Source organism: Musca autumnalis, unplaced genomic scaffold (genome assembly GCF_047663935.1).
Source record: "Musca autumnalis isolate F117 unplaced genomic scaffold, ASM4766393v1 scaffold_5, whole genome shotgun sequence".
In the NCBI taxonomy this organism is placed as follows: domain Eukaryota; kingdom Metazoa; phylum Arthropoda; class Insecta; order Diptera; family Muscidae; genus Musca; species Musca autumnalis.
In genome coordinates this window covers 16,200,746-16,220,112 of record NW_027412088.1, presented here as the reverse complement: position 1 = coordinate 16,220,112, position 19,367 = coordinate 16,200,746, and the positions used below count along the sequence as shown (strand labels likewise).

Sequence of the window (19,367 nt, the reverse complement as noted above, 5' to 3'; positions counted from 1 at the left end):
CTGTACGGAGCACACTCATGAGATATACATCGAACGACGTAGAATCGTGAGTTCTACAATCCTGTAACTAGTTTGAAAATATTATCCAGTTGCACCATATAATTATAAGAAAAATTCAAAAAACCCAGATTTCAAAACTTCAAAATGTCAGCATCGATTTTAGGGGGATGCAGTGTATATATCGAAAAGTCATACATTAGAACCATTTTGCCCAAGGAGCATACTTTAATTCTTTCTTTGAGCTCAGGTCTGAATTTTCCGTGGTTTGACCAGAAATCAAGAAAGAACACAAAAAAACTTGTAAACTTCAACACATTTTTACCCATTTTTTATTATTACCACCAACACAGCTTCCAAATAAATTATTTGTTATGGTTCATTTTATGCGACCCCGGCTAAAACACTTCAATTAATATAAATATATTCATATTGTGTAAAATATATTGACAGTTCGCGACTTATTAAATGGTGAACCTCAACTTCAACGATTGTAAAACATTTTTGAATATTACCATATATCTCCATAGAAGGGATTCAGAAGTTCTTCTATCGCCATAGAAGGGCTGTAGAAGGTCTTCTATCGCGAAAGAAGGACTTCAGAAGGTCTTCTCCCTCGATAGAAGCACTATAGAAGGTTTCTTTCTCCCTAGAAGGGGCCTTAGAAAGTCATATATCTCCATGGAAGGTATTCTGAAGGTCTTCTATCTCTATAGAAGATTTTCGGAAGGTGTTCCATATCCATAGAAGGACTTCAGAAGGTCTTCTATCGCCATAGAAGGGTTGTAGAAGGTCTTCTATCGCAAAAGGAGGACTTCAGAAGGTCTTTTATCTAAATAGAAGGGCTACAGAAGTTCTTTTATCTCCATAGGAGCACTCCAGAAGGTCTTCTATCTCCCTAGAAGGGATTCTGAAGATCTTTTATCTCCATAGAAGACTTTCGAAAGGTGTTCTATATCCATAGAAGGGCTTCAAAGCATCATTTTAGAAGAACGGCGTCAAAGACAAAAATGTTCTCCGCTAAATTTCACTATAAGTCACCAAAGAAATGAAATCTCTATTTGCATTAAATACCAAGGAAATATCGGTATCAATTTTGCCAAAAAAACCAAGAAACTAAAATAGGGTTGCAAGCTTCCACCACCCAGCAAAAATACTCATTAAAAAATTGGGAGTAAGTACTTATTTTTGGTACATAAAAGTAAATAAAAAAGTACTAAAATAAGTCGTTACGACTTGAAGTAACCAGTGAGTAACTACTTATTTATCTACTTTTTAGTGGCCAAAAAATAAGTACTTACTCCCTATGACATGCCCGTGTTAAAATAATGAGAAAGTAGGCCAATTTGTAATGAGTATTTTTGCTGGGCATTTCTACAATTTTGGAAATATTTGAGTTAAGATCACTTGGAATCCTTGCACTTTAGGTGTATAATGTCTTTGGTAACTTTACTGGCAACAATGCATGGAATATTTTTCATAAAAAAAATTAACCCTCGTGCGAGTCATAAAAGAGGTCCTTTTGGTCCCTTTTTCCCCAAATTGTTAAAATCTCCCATAAAATGTGGTCGGATCAGACCAAAATATTCTAGAAATTTGTTCGCCATAAAATTTTGCTATAGGTCTTAGAATATATCAAAACTCTAAATTATACCCAAACGCCAGAAAGTGACCCTATACCATATTCTGACATTCTGGATCAAAGAAAATCTGTATATATCTGCAAGACAAAATATCACATAAAAACGAAAAGTGCAAATATGTGCAAAATGTTTCGCTGGAAATTGTTAAAAAAAAAGCTCTTCCATTTTTATGAAATGGTAAGGTACACAGCCCAACTCGGTCTTACTCACACCTATTTTCATCATTTATTGTGAAAATTGACTTTGAAAAAAAAAACAAAAAGTACGGACATCAATTATTAAAAAACGCTGACTTCGTTGGCTACTCTGAACATTTTAAATTCGTTTTAAATACGTTTCATTGCAATTACAAAAAAAAAAATGTTTATTATGGATATTATAATATTTTAAAAACAACTTAAATTATGAGCATTTTTTTCATTTTTGAAGCGTATATATTTTTTCATAACTACAAACAGTGGGATCTTTAAACAATATTTGACACTATTTAGTGTAAATTGATATAATTGTTTTTCGATTTTTGGCCAGTTTTTTTTTTTTTTTTGAAATTTGGCCACTGTGCAATGTATAAAAGTTGGTTAAATTTTAAAGGACGATGATCATTTTGAATAAAACACAAATTATTCAAGAAATCTCCACCCGATGGAGATTTCTAAGGCAAATTGTAGTTTTATGCCGTGAACGTGCCAAATTATTTCGTCCTTTAGCTCTTGAATTGTTACAGGCTGATCGACATACACCTTTTCTTTTAAGAAGAAAGAAGTTGAAAGTTTTCAAATCACATAATGTGACGATGTGAACCTCGTGAGATAACATGGCCATTGAATTAATCGAGGTGTGTGGCACCGTCCGGATGAAAACACATATCACGCTCATCCATATCATGCAATTTTTAACTCATGATAGCGAAAGCAATTCACAGTAATTGCCTGACCGGCTTCATTTTGGAAAAATTGCGTTTAACACGTTGTGTATGTTTCGATGGTTCCACTTTAGGCCTGAAACTGTGAAATGTCAAATGAAATGCAGAAAAACCGTGGCGTTTAGGCGTAATTCACATTCAACATCGGCCCTTTATATAATCTCGTTTGTCTAAAGGCTGAGGTATAAAAATGTAGTTTTTTTTCTCTGCTTTTGTCTCATTTTCATTCATTTGAATTGTCATGTTGCATTTTCTGTCATTCATTTCTCGACTATATTAAAATAATTGTTTACAATTCCAACTTTCCATCTCTGCACTAATCACAACCAAAAAACGAGAGAATGAGAGAAAGAGCATTGCATACACTGCACTGCAATGTGAAATATCGTGATTTACCAGTTATGACAATTATGTTATGGCAACTCTGTTTGAGGAAACTGTTGTCGTCGTTGTCATCCCATTCCAATTATGTGTGCTATTATTTAGAGCTGAACAAGAAAATTGTTATAATTTCATATTCATGTTTGTAATTTTAGTTTGGCAGTTAGGAAATAGCTATGCAATTTAACATTCGGTATTCTACACTTAAGTGATTATAAACAATAAAAGTAAAAAGTAAAAAGTAAAAAAAGTTTAAAATACTTAACGATTAGCAAGTAGTAAGTATTGAGTAACAAGCTCATTTTTTGGCATTTCCTTCAATATTTTAGTCTGAAGTGACTTAGCAGCGGATAAGAAAATGTATTTTGCCATAATCGGTGTTTCCTGAATATTCTATGGAAAAGATTTAAAATGTTAAGCAAGAATTAGACATGACATAGCCATATCAATCAGCTGATTGAACCAAACATATGGAAATCAATGTATTCGATTAGTAGCATATTGTATATGTACTATAAGAAAATCCTAAATTATTAATATGTTAAATTTTTTATGAAACCTGTCTTCGTAAAGTAAAGCCTTGTGTTATGTTCTTGGTTATTGTTGTCAAAAACGAAAATTATTTTGCAGATTTGATTCATAAGCTTTGTTCCTTTACTTTTTTTAATGGTAAAAGAGACAACTGTCAAAATTGCTCAAAATTGCTCTCTCATGAACATTTTTGCCAGAAAAGTAAAGGAACGAAAAAATGTTAGATCTGCAATGTCAAAAAGAAACATAAAAATTCAATTTTCTTCTTTTATTTCACAGTTTTTAATTTTGTTTTGTCAGCGTTCGCCTTTTTCTATTAATTTTCTCGTTTAGAGTTAAGCTTGATGATCGGAAATTATTTGCAAGTGGAAAAGGAAAGCCAAGGACTCGAACCCACATAGTCACCAAATTACGTTACCTGGTTTCACTGGTGGTAAAGCAGATCTTCAGACGTATCGACTATATAATGGCTTCTCTGTCCTAGAACTTTTCGTTTTTCTTCTGTTTTTCGTTCATTTTTTTTTTCATTGTGAAATAATCGTCAAACATATGTCGAAAATCAGTTCTACCATTTTTTACCTGCAGAAATTTGTCTGGTAGCCTGTGGAAGAAGAGAAAGGCAATTATGTTCTCTCTCACTCTCTTAAAATTTGCTGCCAGTTTTACCACTTTTTGGGGTTAAGGAAAGCTTTGCAGGTTAAAAATGGTAACCTCAGATAAGTAAAGGAACACAGCTATAATCTGCAAAATAATTTCCCGCCAAGGAGTGACTGGCCAACCTTTGCACATCGTAATATATCTCTCGAAATAACTTAAAGGATAATTTGTTACTGTTCAAATGTTCTATTGGAATAATTGTTATCGATCAACTTCTTGTACAAAAATGTTTGTTATTGACCAACTTTTCTTTTGGAAAATTTCTTATCGATCAACTTTTCTGTAAGAAAAGTTGTTATCAATAAACTTCTCCATAGGAAAAGCTGGTATCGATCAATTTTTCTATAGGAAAAGTTGTTATCGATCAATTTTTCTATGGGAAAAGTTGTTATCGATCAATTTATCTCTATGAAAAGTTGCAATTAATCAACACTAAAAGTTGTTATCGGTCAACTTTTCTGTAGGAACATATGTTATCGATCAAATTTTCTATAAGAAAAGTTGTCATCAACCAATTTTTCTATTGGAAAAGTTGTTATCGGTCATTTTTTCTATAGGAAAAGTTGTTATCGGCAATCTTTTCTATAGGAAAAGTTGTTATCGACCAACATTTATATATAAAAAGGTGTTATCGATCAACTTTTCTGTAAGAAAAGTTGTTATCAATAAACTTCTCCGTAGGAAAAGCTGGTATCGATCAATTTTTCTATAGGAAAAGTTGTTATCGATCAATTTATCTCTATGAAAAGTTGCAATTAATCAACACTAAAAGTTGTTATCGGTCAACTTTTCTGTAGGAACATATGTTATCGATCAAATTTTCTATAAGAAAAGTTGTCATCAACCAATTTTTCTATTGGAAAAGTTGTTATCAGCCATTTTTTCTATAGGAAAAGTTGTTATCAGCAATCTTTTCTATAGGAAAAGTTGTTATCGACCAACATTTATATGTATATAAAAAGATGTTATTGATCAACTTTTCTGTAGAAAAAGTTGTTATCGATCAAATTATCTATAGTAAAATTTGTTATCAAAAAATGGCAAAATGGTAACCTCAGGTAAGTAAAGGAACACAGCTATAATCTGCAAAATAATTTCGCGCCACGCATTGGATTATTAGGTACATATATTTGATATATTAGCAATTAGGGATAGGTAATGGAAAGCAATAATCTATTTTTCGACTTTTCGATTTTGATCTAAAACTAAAAATGCGATTTTTCGGTCTGGCGAATATTTCACTTGTCATAAAACTCGACTTTCAACTTTTTCATAACCGCAGAAAATCGATTATGATCGATTATTCGTCGATTTTCTAGTTTTCTTTTGAAAATGTAAAACCGCCAAAACTGTAAAATCGCCAAGTCAGCAATTAATGGGCGAACTCGAAAATCGATTACATGATAATCGATTATGCGATTTTCCCTCCAGCCAAAAGTCGACCACGATTTTTAGACTTTTAACTGCAAAAAGTCGACTAATCGATTAATCGAAAGTCGACTTACCTATCCCTATTAGCAATGGTCCAATTTTGTTCAGTGACTGATCTTAGATAAGGAAAACCCTCAAAAAACATTTAAGTGTTACCAATAATTCCAAATGAACTAAAGCTGTTTTCTGTAAAAACCTCAGATATTTGGTCTGTTCCAGTACTGCAAGAATCTACTAATTTTTACTATTTTTTTCGATAACATAAAGGAAAAATTGTTATCGTAGTAGAAAGTAGTAGCTTCTGGCATGTTCTGTAGTGCGATTCTCTAACCCATTTTTTGACTTACCGACAAATGTCGGTAAAATTAAAATGCTTATAATTTCGGTAATTAACGATGTTTTTCGGTAAGTTAGCGACGAATAAAAAGCAGTCGTAAAGTTCTACCGATAGTAAGAGTGATGTCAACTTTTATTTGAACTTTTCATTCACCATTTTGCGTTTTAATTTTACCGATTTTTGTCGGTAACTCAAAAAATGAGATAGAGAATCGCACTACTGGAACAGAGCAATTGTTTTTGCAACAATAAATTTTTATGGCAGACACCATAGCTTTGTTCCCGTACTTTTTAATAGTAAAACTCGTAAAAGAGAGAAAAATTGTTGCCACACAGAAGTTTATTTCTTTTTTCAAAATGTTCGGGAAAGCAAAAATTGAAAAAACTTCAAAAAAGCTGGAACAAATGTCAAAGTCGGCGAACCAGCCAATCAGACGATGTTACTATTTTTTACACGCTCAAATTTGTCGTGTAAAAAGTTTTTAAAGAAAGCGTCACTTGGCGCCATTTTTGTTTAGAGTTGAGCAAACCACACGTATTCTCTCATTATTTCTGATTTGCCATTGCTTAGCAATGGGGAGAGTGTCTTACCACTACAAATACACCAACGATTCTGAGCACCCCTGTTATATAATTACAATTCAATACATATTATTCTCTCAAAACATGATTCCAGGGACCGCATTTTTACACTCTGTGTCTGTACTTATCATCATGTCTTGCTAATAAAAATATTATATAGTAAATGAGAAATTTTTGATTATGTTTTATTACAAGCAGCCACTTATAATTAAAATTGATGTTGGTGGGCCTATTTCACAAAAAAAAAAACTGAATGAAATAAAATGTTGGCGAAAAACAATTTGTGAAACAAATTAAGTTTTGAAATTGTATGAATTGGTCAACCACCCACCACAGTTGATCACATAAAACAATTCACTTTTGTTTTAATGAACTACAGATTCAACGAAGCATTGCTTATTGCTGGATCGCTTCCCCCACACACACATTTTCTTCACTCTAATCCATCCACAACCATCAAATATTTGTAAATCATGATTTCTTTGTTAACCAATTTGTGTTTTTTTTTTTTTTTCTTTTTTTGTCTTTCCTCTTTCCAAAACAATGGAAAATTTACTTGAAATTGTAATTTCATAATTTGTTTAGAGTTACAACAAGTGGTGTAAATGAAAATAAATTTTCCCAACAAATTGGATATTTCATAATATGTATTAAAAATAGGACAAACAATGGGGTTATATTTAAGTTGATTGAAATACAATGTCGGAGAAATATTATCTTTGGAATTAAACAACATTTGTGAGGGCTATAAACTTAACTAAAAAATAGAGAGAAAAAGATAACTCTCAAGAATAATGTCGAAATAATGTTTTTAGACCACACATATTTTGAGACCCAATTAGTAAATTTTTAGACGATATCGATTTAGTTACCATACTTTAATATTCTTTCACAATATGATACTTGTGTGACCTTATTATTTGTCTACAAGTTCTCTTCTTCTCCTCTCAATGCAAAAAGTCGCAACGTGACATTTGTAATTGAAATGCCTTGCAAGTTAATCTCCATATTCTTAAACTACACAAATCTATTTAAAAAAGTCGTATTTTTTATATTTTTGCCTTTTGATGGCAGTAAAAGCCACAAGAAGAACAATGTCTTTCTCTCTTTTTCTCCACTAAAATGACAATGATGAGACAAACTATCAATTACTGTCATAGTCATAGTAGTAAATGAGCGGCAATGTCAAAACAAATTGTTTATTCACACTTCTTAAGCCTTGTTTACATACGGCGGTGGTCTAATGTTGTGCAATTTAAATCCGGAAATAACTAATTTAGAGAAAAAGACATGATTTTATTGTTTTGTTTGAATACAAAGTAATACAATTTTATAGGCAGCAATAAGAAACTAAAATGAAATGCTTGGAGAGAGAGACAACGGAAGAGAGAGAGAGAGAGAGAGCATAAAAACTAAATAATTAAATATCATTATCCTTTAAAAATCAGGTTAATTCGTATATTCTAAATCGTTCAAAATATGCTCATACTCCCATACCTCCCATGGAATAAGGGTTTAAGACCTCATTGTTGGCTAAGCGAACAATTTTCTTTTTAATTTTAAATTTTCACCCGGATATTGTTAATGAACAAGTCCATATTTCCTGAGGTAATGTCCGAAAAGCTCTGAAAACCCTGAGGCCACCAACAACAAAAATGACTGACTCAGTGACTGGCCAACCTTTGCACATAGTAATATTTCTCTCGAAATAACATAAAGGATCATTTGTTACTGTTCAAATTTTCTATTGGAATAATTAGCTGTGTTCCTTTACTTACCTGAGGTTATCATTTTTACTATTTGTTAACATTTTTAACCTGCAAACTGTTCCTTAACCCCAAAAAGTGGTAAAACCGGCAACAATTTTTAAGAGAGGAGAGAGAGCACAAATGCATTTCACTTCTACCACAGGCTACCAGAAAAATTTTTGCAGGTAAAAAATGGTAGAACTGATTTTTCGACATTTGTTTGACGATTATTTCACAATGAAGAAAAAATGAACGAAAAACAGAAGAAAAAGTCGAACGCTAACAAAATTAAAAACTGTGAAATAAAATAAGAAAATTGATTTTTTATGTTTCTTTTTGACATTGCTACCAGATCTACCATTTTTCCGTTCCTTTACTTCCTGGTAAAAATGTTCATGAGAGAGCAATTTTGAGCACTTTTGACACTTTTCTCTTTTACCACTTTTACCATTAAAAAGTAAAGGAACAAAGCTATTGTTATCGATCAACTTCTTGTACAAAAATGTTTGTTATTGACCAAGAAAAGTTGTTATCAATGAAATTCTCCGTAGGAAAAGCTGTTATCGATCAATTTTTCTGAAGAAAAATTTGTTATCGATCAAATTGTCTATAGGAAAAGTTGTTATCGATCAATTTATCTCTGTGAAAAGTTGCAATTAATCAACATTTCTATACTAAAAGTTGTTATCGGTCAACTTTTCTGTAGGAACATTTGATATCGATAAAATTTTCTATAAGAAAATTTGTTATCAACCAACTTTTCTATTGGAAAAGTTGCTATCGGCCATTTTTGCTATAGGAAAAGTTGTTATCGGCAATCTTTTCTATAGGAAAAGTTGTTATCGATCAAAATTTATATATAAAAAGATGTTATCGATCAACTTTTCCGAAGAAAAATTTGTTATCGATAAAATTGTCTATAGAAAAAGTTGTTATCGATCAATTTATCTCTATGAAAAGTTGCAATTAATCAAAATTTCTATAATAAAAGTCATTATCGGTCAACTTTTCTGTAGGAACATTTGTTATCGATAAAATTTTCTATAAGAAAAGTTGTTATCAACCAATTTTTCTATTGGAAAAGTTGCTATCGGTCATTTTTTCTATAGGAAAAGCTGTTATCGATTAATATAAAAAGATATTATCGATCAACTTTTCTGTAGAAAAATTTGTTATCGATCAAATTGTCTATAGGAAAAGTTGTTATCGATCAATTTATCTCTATGAAAAGTTGCAATTAATCAAGATTTCTATACTAAAAGTTGTTATCGGTCAACTTTTCTGTAGGAACATTTGATATCGATAAAATTTTCTATAAGAAACGTTTTTATCAACCACTTTTTCTATTGGAAAAGTTGCTATCGGCCATTTTTTCTATAGGAAAAGTTGTTACCGGCAATCTTTTCTATAGGAAAAGTTGTTATCGATCAACATTTATACATAAAAAGATGGTATCGATCAACTTTTCTGTAGAAAAAGTTGTTATCGATCAAATTATGTATAGTAAAAGTTGTTATCAAACTTCCCATGGCAAAGATGTTATCGATCAACTTTTCTGCAGAAATAGTTGTTATCGATCAAATTTTCGATAGGAAAAGTTGTTATCGATTAACTTTTCAATAAGAAAATTTTTGTCAATCACCTTATTTCAAGGAAAAATGTTTATCGTTCAATATTTCTCTAGTAAAAGTTGTTATCGATCAACCTTTCTATTGAAAAAGTTGTTATCGATCAACTTTTCAATAGAGAATGGGTATCAATCAACTTTTTTATTGAACATGTTATCGATCTACTTCGTTGTAATTGATCAAATTTTCCATGGCAATGTTGTTATCGATCAATTTTTCTTTTGAAATAATTGTTATCGATCAAACTTTCTATAGGAAATATTGTTATCGATAAATTTTTCTCTAGGAAAAGTTGTAATCAATCAACATTTCCATAGTAAAAGTTGTTATCGGCCAACTTTTCTGTAGGAACATTTGTTATCGATCAAATTTTCTTTAAGAAAAGTTGTTATCAACCAATTTTTCTATTGGAAAAGTTGTTATCGCCAATCATTTCTATAGGAAAAATTTGTTATCGGTCAATAGTTCCCTAGTAGAAGTTGTTATCGATCAACCTTTCTATTGAAAAAGTTGTTATCGATCAACTTTTCAATAGAGAATGGTTATCAATCAACTTTTTTAGTGAACATGTTATCGATCTACTTCGTTGTAATGAAAAAATTTTCCATGGCAAAGTTGTTAGCGATCAATTTTTCTTTTGAAATAGTTGTTATCGATGAAATTGTCTACAGGAAAAGTTGTTATCGATCAAATTATCTCTATGAAAAGTTGCAATTAATCAACATTTCTATACTAAAAGTCGTTATCGGTCAACTTTTCTGTAGGAACATTTATTATCGATCAAATTTTCTTTAAGAAAAGTTGTTATAAACCAATTTTTCTATTGAAAAAGTTGCTATCGGCCATTTTTTCTATAGGAAAAGTTGTTATCGGCAATCTTTTCTATAGGAAAAGTTGTTATCGATCAACATTTATATGTATATAAAAAGATGTTATTGATCAACTTTTCTGTAGAAAAAGTTGTTATCGATCAACTTTTCAATAGATAATGGTTGTTAATCAACTTTTTTATTGAACATGTTATCCACCTACTTCGTTGTAATTGAACAAATTTTCTATGGCAATGTTGTTAGCGATCATTTTTTCTTTTGAAATATTTGTTATCGATCAAATTGTCTATAGGAAAAGTTGTTGTCGATCAATTTATCTCTATGAAAAGTTGCAATTAATCAACATTTCTGCACTAAAAGCTGTTATCGGTCAACTTTTCTGTAGGAACATTTGTTATCGATCAAATTTTCTATAAGAAAAGTTGTTATCAACCAATTTTTCTATTAGAAAAGTTGCTATCGTCCATTTTTTCTATAGGAAAAGTTGTTATCGGCAATCTTTTCTATAGGAAAAGTTGTTATCGATCAACATTTATACATAAAAATATGTTATCGATCAACTTCTCTGTTGAAAAAGTTTTTATCGTTCAAATTATCTATAGTAAAATTTGTTATCAAACTTCCCATGGCAAAGTTGTTATCGATCAACTTTTCTGTAGAAATGGTTGTTATCGATCAAATTTTCTATAGGAAAAGTTGTTATCGATCAACTTTTCAATAAGAAAATTGTTATTAATCAACTTTTCTATAGGAAAAGTTGTTATCGGTCAATATTTCTCTAGAAAATGTTGTTATCGATCAACTCTTCTTTTGAAAAAGTTGTTATCGATCAACTTTTCAATAGAGAATGGTTATCAATCAACTTTTTTATTGAACATGTTATCGATCTACTTCGTTGTAATTGATCAAATTTTTCATGGCAAAGTTGTTACCGATCAATTTTTCTTTTGAAATAGTTGTTATCGATCAAACTTTCTATAGGAAATATTGTTATCGATACATTTTTCTCTAGGGAAAGTTGTAATCAATCAACATTTCTATAGTAAAAGTTGTTATCGGCCAACTTTTCTGTAGGAACATTTGTTATCGATCAAATTTTCTTTAAGAAAAGTTTTTATCAATCAACTTTTCTATAGGAAAAGTTGTTATCGGTCAATATTTCTCTAGTAAAAGTTGTTATCAGATCAGATCAGATTTTTTTTTGTTATCGATAAAATTTTCTCTAGGAAAATTTTTAATCAATCAACAGTTTTATAGTAAAAGTTGTTATCGATAATCTTTTCTATTGGAAAAGTTCTATATAATCGATCAACTTTTCTATATAAAAATTTGTTAATGATCAACTTTTCTGTAGAAACATTATCGCTCATCTTTCCTATAGAAAAAGTTGTTATCGATCAAATTTTCTATAGGAAAAGTTGTTATCGATAAACTTTTCTACATAAAAAGTTGTTAATGATCAACTTTCTGTAGGAACATTTGTTATCGATCAACTTTTCTATATAAGAAGTTGTTATCGATCGAATTTTCTATTGGAAAAGTTGTTATCGACCAACTTTGCTATAGAAAATATTGTTATTGATTGGATTTTCTATGGAAAAATTTACTTTTCTATAAAAAGAATTGTTATCGATCAACTTTTCCACAGCAAAAATTGTTACAGATCAACTTTTCACATAGGAAACATTTTTAACAGCCAATTCTTAGGAAATTTTTTGACCTTTTGTTGATTTATTTGGTCTGTTCCAGAACTACAAGAATCTACTAATGTCTACTATTTTTCCCGATAACATAAATTAGTAGCTTCTTGCAGGTACTGGAGCAGACCATTAGTTATCATGTTTTTGATTATAGCAGAATATTTCCTTAATAGCAAAATATAAACATGTTTTGTAACCAAAGATTACGCCCATTGATGTAACAATACTATTGCAAAACTGCCCAAAAAAATTCCAGAGGACCCTTTGAAATGACAAAACTTTAATGACTTCATTAGATTGCTCAATTTATAGGCGGCAGTGTCATTCATCTTTTGATTTAATCGAAATAATTTACGAAACGTGATGTACAGTTTAGTGGTGATTTGTTTGCTTCACGGCTAAAACGAGCATCGAATTTCAAGCCTATCAAAGAAAGATCAATTTAAAATATTTGCACATTTTGTATTTCAAAAGAAGTGAAAAAAAAAAACGAACTTTTCATTATACATAAAACTTATGCTAGACTTTGAAGCGCCACTATTTTGGAGAAAAGATTACATTTTAACTGCTTGTTTAGTCCAAAGTAAAATCTGTTGGCCAGTATTATTCTTCGTTTTTACTTCAAAAATACCCATAGGCCCGCCTGTCTAATGACTTGACTAGAACCACAAAACAATTTAAATTTCTTCTTGTTTTCTTTATTACCGACTTTCTCTGTCTTCGCATCTGCTTATCTTTAAATCTATAAAACCACCTGTCCACAGATTAAAATACCAACAAAATTGTTGAACTTAAGATGCGAATAAATGAAATTGAAATTACAAGTGAATGATGCTGTTTGTCGACAATTTGTTAATTATAACTCAAGGCAATAGATTCACTTTTCTATCAAGTTTGAAAGGTAATATGAAATAAACTCAGATTTATGGGATGATGGTATAAAGATTTGTAAGTGGGGATAAGATTAGCAACAACAACACTAACTAACATCCATTCGTACTCATCCACATGGACTAGACAAATTCAATTTCAATAAACCTCTTTACACTTGAGTGCTAATCAGGCATATAAACACGTACAAATAGTGAGGCCTGGCCTGCACATGCCAATCATCTATCCATCTATTGGTGGGACAAATTAAAATGGATATGATTATTATTACATCATTTTGTTGTTTTGAATGCAATGCCGCCATAATTTCTATTTAGGTCAATTTATTTAACCTTGTCTATTTAGTTTTTTTATTAACAAAACTATTTATTAACAACATTTTTTTTCTTTCTATTACTCTCATTTTAGTTTCCTGGACGATTTGGATCGGTTAGGCGCCAAAGATTATCAACCAACCGAACAGGATATATTGCGCACTCGTGTCAAAACAACTGGTATTGTTGAAGTGCACTTTTCATTCAAAAATCTAAACTTCAAGTAAGTATTTCCTCCATACTCCCCCTCTTCCTTCACTATTTATTAAAAATAATCCCATATCTTTCCTTCTTCTTCTTCCCCAGATTGTTTGATGTGGGTGGCCAACGTTCGGAGCGAAAGAAGTGGATCCATTGCTTTGAAGATGTTACTGCGATTATATTTTGTGTTGCCATGTCGGAATATGATCAAGTTTTGCATGAAGATGAAACTACAGTAAGTTTTCTTTGTGACTTTTATGTCATTATTTGTGGAAAAGCTAATCTAAACTTACTTCTTTGTTGTTGTTTTTTACTTACAGAACCGAATGCAAGAATCATTAAAACTTTTTGACTCCATTTGTAATAACAAATGGTTTACGGATACTTCGATCATTTTATTCTTAAACAAAAAGGATTTATTCGAAGAGAAAATCCGAAAGAGTCCACTGACAATCTGTTTCCCTGAATATACAGGTAAGTTGGAGAGGAGATGTCAAATAAACTTAAACAAGAAAAAAAGTATTAGTCGGCTTTGTCGAGAGAGATATACCCTCAGCTTTTGTGAATTGGAACTTTGATCCACGGACAGATCGAATGTATTTAGGGTCTTTTCAGAATTTTGTGGCACTTTTTTGACATTTGAACTTGCCCACTAAAATGTGGATAGGATTAAAGTTCAAAAGTTTTGCGGAGGAGGGAATGGACCGACATAGTACATTACGGAAGTGGATCTTATTTTGAGAGTCATATATTTTCGATATATATCGCGCCCACTAGTCTCATTTTAGTTTCAGTGGGTTATCGTACACCCGTTGGACCAGTATGCCAGGAAGCATGGACACGGAAAACATATGGCTGCAAACAGGACCACAAAGAACATCATCGGTATAAATTTCCAATGGATCTCTGAACAGACCCTAAACTGCACTTGGACACAAATGTTTAACTTTTGTGGGGGAGGTATCCTAAGGAGAGGACCGATATGGACATTTTAGAAGTTAAACTAAGTTTGGACAAAATGTGACAAAGGCCAAATTTTGGACCATATCGGTTTATCAGTTCGAGAGTTATTGTGCTCTCCAGCTACTACATATGGTGCCATAGGGGTTTTTTACAACTTTCGGGCTGTTTTCCCAAGAAGTATGGACTTGCCCCTGAAAAAAATTTTACTGTCGTAATTGAGGCTGCGAATGCAAGTTGCTTCAACAAAAACCAAAGTGATCCGAGAGCAGGTTTTAAAGTGAACTTATCCGAAATTTTGTGTGGGAGGTACCCGAAAGAATTGACAAATATAGTCCATATTCAAACCTGATCTATATCTGGTAGATATATTAGTATGCATAAAGTATGGACTAAATCGGTCTTTCCATTCAACTGTTATCGTGCCCACAATTTTTCCGAAGATTTTCGAACTTTTGTGGGGGAGGTACCTGAAGGAGTGGACCGATATGGCTTATCTTCGAACTTAAACTATATTTGGACAAAATTTTACGAAAGCCAAATATTGGATCGAATCGGCAGATCCGTTCAAGAGTTATCTTGCGCTCCAACCACTACACACGGTGTCATAGGGGTTTTTTGCATCTTACAGGCTATTTTCTCAGGAAGTATGGACTTGCCCCTGATGAAACTTGTACCATCGTATAGAAGACAGTAAATACAACTTGTTATAACAAAAATCAAAGTGATTTGAGAGCAGGTTCTAAACTGAACTTTTCCGAAATTTTGTGTGGGAGGTACCCGAAGGAATTGACAAATATAGTCCATATTCAAACCTGATCTATATCTGGTAGATATATTAGTATGCATAAAGTATGGACCAAATCGGTCACTCAATTCAACAGTTATCGTGCGCACAATTTTTCCGAACATTTTGGAACTTTTGTGCGGGAGGTACCTGAAGGAGTGGACCGATATGGCTTATCTTCGAACTTAAACTATATTTGGACAAAATATTATGAAGGCCAACTTTTGGTCATAATCGGCAGATCCTTTCGAGAGTTATCTTGAGCTCCAACCACTACACACGGTGCCATAGGGGTTTTTTGCATCTTACAGGCTATTTTCTCAGGAAGTATGGACTTGCCCCTGATGAAACTTGTACCATCGTATAGAAGACAGTAAATACAACTTGTTATAACAAAAATCAAAGTGATTTGAGAGCAGGTTCTAAACTGAACTTTTCCGAAATTTTGTGTGGGAGGTACCCGAAGGAATTGACAAATATAGTCCATATTCAAACCTGATCTATATCTGGTAGATATATTAGTATGCATAAAGTATGGACCAAATCGGTCACTCAATTCAACAGTTATCGTGCGCACAATTTTTCCGAACATTTTGGAACTTTTGTGCGGGAGGTACCTGAAGGAGTGGACCGATATGGCTTATCTTCGAACTTAAACTATATTTGGACAAAATATTATGAAGGCCAACTTTTGGTCAGAAACGGCAGATCCTTTCGAGAGTTATCTTGAGCTCCAACCACTACAGACGGTGTCATAGGGGTTTTTTTGCATCTTACAGGCTATTTTCTCAGGAATTATGGACTTGCCCCTGATGAAACTTGTACCGTCGTATAGAAGACAGTGAATACAACTTGTTACAACAAAAATCAAAGCAATTTGAGAGCAGGTCCTAAACTAAACTTTTTCCGAAATTTTGTGTGGGAGATACCCGAAGGAGTGGACCGATAGAGTCCATATTGGAACCTCATCTATGTCTGGTAGAAATTCCACGATGTGTTAGGTATGGACCAAATCGGTTACTTCCTTCAAGAGTTAACGTGCGCACAATTTTTCCGAACATTTTTGAACTTTTGTGCGGGAGGTACCTGAAGGAGTGGACAGATGTGGCTTATCTTCGAACTTTAACTATATTTGGACAAAATATTATGAAGGCTAACTTTTGGTCAGAATCGGCAGATCCTTTCGCGAGTTATCTTGTGCTCCAACCACTGCACATGGTGTCGTAGGGGTGTTTTGCAGCTTACAGGCTATTTTCTCAGGAAGTATGGACTTGCCCCTGATGAAACTTGTACAATCGTATAGAAGACAGTGAATACAACTTGTTACAACAAAAATCAAAGCGATTTGAGAGCGAGTCCTAAACTGAACTTTTCCGAAATTTTGTGTGGGAGATACACGAAGGAGTGGACCGATAGAGTCCATATTGGAACCTCACCTAAGTTTGAAATTTCACGATGTGCAAAGTTCAAGAGTTATCGTGCGCACAAATTTTCCGAACATTTTCGAACTTTTGTGGGGGAGGTACCTGAAGGAGTGGACCGATATGGCTTATCTTCGAACTTAAACTGAGTTTGGACAAAATATTGCGAAAGCTAAATTTTGGGCCAAATCGGTTCATCCGTTCGAGAGTTATCGTGGGCACCAGCCAGACATTGCTAAATCGACTCTAAATTGTCTGAAACGGATTTCGTCCAAACATAGTTGGGGTCTAAAACCATTATTTCGATGAGGCACATTTTGCCCGTATGAATGTGTGTATACCCTCGTTAGCATAAATGCTGAGGGTATTAAAATTAATTTCATTCAAATAACATTTTTTAACTTTAATTTCTTCTTCTTCTTTTTTCCCCTCTCTTCCAGGTGGTCAAGAATATGGTGAGGCAGCTGCATATATTCAGGCTCAATTCGAAGCGAAAAACAAATCAACCTCAAAAGAAATCTACTGCCACATGACGTGTGCTACAGACACAAACAATATACAATTTGTATTCGATGCTGTCACTGATGTTATCATCGCCAACAATCTCAGAGGTTGCGGTCTTTATTAAACAACAACAACAACAAATTTTCTTAACAAAAATTCAGTCATTACAACAACAACAAAAAAGAAACGACAAAAATATTTATTTAGAAACAAGAAAACAAAAATAACAGAAAGATGAACAAAACAAAGTAAGAAGATAAAAGAAAAACTAATACAAAAAACCAGCAACAACAACAACAAACAATAGAAAGTTCTAAAATATCAGAAGAAAAATCAAGCAAAAAATGGAAATGGACAAAAAAAAAAAACAAGAAACAAAACGTATGACAAAAAAAAAACAAAACCCACCATCTTCAAAATCTCTGTGTAAAGAACAGGAAAGAACAAAAAATATCACACAAAACTTTAAACAAAACAAAGTAAACTCAACAAAAAAAAATCATAAAATATTGTACTATGTTGTAACAATTTGCAAACCAAAAGCCGAAGTTATCATCTCTCACCAGAAAATGCATATTATTCTCTAGAAGAACAGAAGAAGAAGAAACTCCTCCCAAACAGAAAAAAACAAACAAAGTAATTCTCTCTTTCAAGCTCTGGATATGAATTTAGTTTTGTTTCTTTGAAGCAACCAAGTGGTCAAGTGGTGATGTTGATGATGATTATCAAATGAGTTGCTATAGAGGATTATTGGCTAAGGCCTGTGATTATTATTTTAAGAACTTTAAAATACAATGTCCCAGCAGTTAAGGATTATTTTCCGCTGCAATTTCATGCGATTCACCACTCATCACCACCGCCCATGGTTCTTTATTTAATTTAGCATTTAAATTTAAGTTAGTTGCAATTCTTATTTATTTATTTTTTTCATTTTGCTCTAAACTATACCTACATATACATATGTATGTATCTATCTATTATATACACACTATACTACTATTATAACATTAATTTTGTGTTGTCCATGTGTATGTATAAAACAAATGCATAATATGTGTATGTGTGTTATATATTTTTGTTTGTTTTCATTTATTTTATTTTTTTTTTTTTTTAACTTATAAGGACAAACATAACGACGTAAACAGAAACATTCTTAGTCAAACTTATGCCACAACAAGAACAAGAACATGTTTTTTTATTATTTATGAATATTTAATATTTAGCATTTATAAATTTTATATGTTCAGATATAATTCTATCAATACCGACAACTGAAAGCACAAATTAAAAAACTATTGGTCTGTTCCAGAACTGCAAGAACTTACTAAATTTTTATTAACTTTTTCTATAACACAAAGGAAAAATTGTAGTAAAAATTTGTAGATTCTTGCAGGTTCTGGAACAGCCATTATATATGATCAAAAACTTTAAGTTATTAACCATAAAAACGCACACACAACAACACACACATACATAATAACTACAGGCTGTATAAATTATTTGTTTTTTAATTAATTTTATATTTTACAATCTCAATAATAAATTTAAGATTTATATATTTGTAATGATGTGACATACATATATTTATGCATACACATATTTTATTTGGAAATTTGCTTGCCATATTTGTAGTAGGAAGATTATCTACACAATGTACATCAAAAACCAAACCTTTTATAAGGAACGAAATTTGCTTTCGTTTTTATAAGAGATATTTTGGTGTTTTAATAAAAACAAAAAACATTTTAGTATGTATATTCTGGTTTACATTGGAATTTTTGAATTTCAAAATTACAATAATTCTTTTTTGCCTTTAACGGGACAATTTAAACGCAACATGTTGAATTACAATTTTGAAAAAAAATGTAACAAGGCTATTATAAATTATTATCAGGTATGTGAT

At 31.9% G+C, this 19,367-nt stretch overlaps 1 protein-coding gene across 4 annotated transcripts in view; it reads left to right on the top strand.

The window, feature by feature from the left end:
* Galphao (G protein alpha o subunit) overlaps positions 1-17,867 on the top strand; it is a 184,752-nt gene extending 166,885 nt beyond the window's left edge. For all 4 annotated transcript variants that reach the window (XM_073991911.1, XM_073991912.1, XM_073991914.1 and 1 more), the window contains exons 5-8: positions 13,686-13,814; positions 13,898-14,027; positions 14,113-14,266; positions 17,401-17,867. In XM_073991911.1, the coding sequence (XP_073848012.1) occupies positions 13,686-13,814; positions 13,898-14,027; positions 14,113-14,266; positions 17,401-17,588 (601 nt within the window). In that variant the 3' untranslated portion in view covers positions 17,589-17,867. The remainder of the gene's footprint in view (positions 1-13,685; positions 13,815-13,897; positions 14,028-14,112; positions 14,267-17,400) is intronic.
* The last annotated feature ends 1,500 nt before the right edge of the window (positions 17,868-19,367 follow it).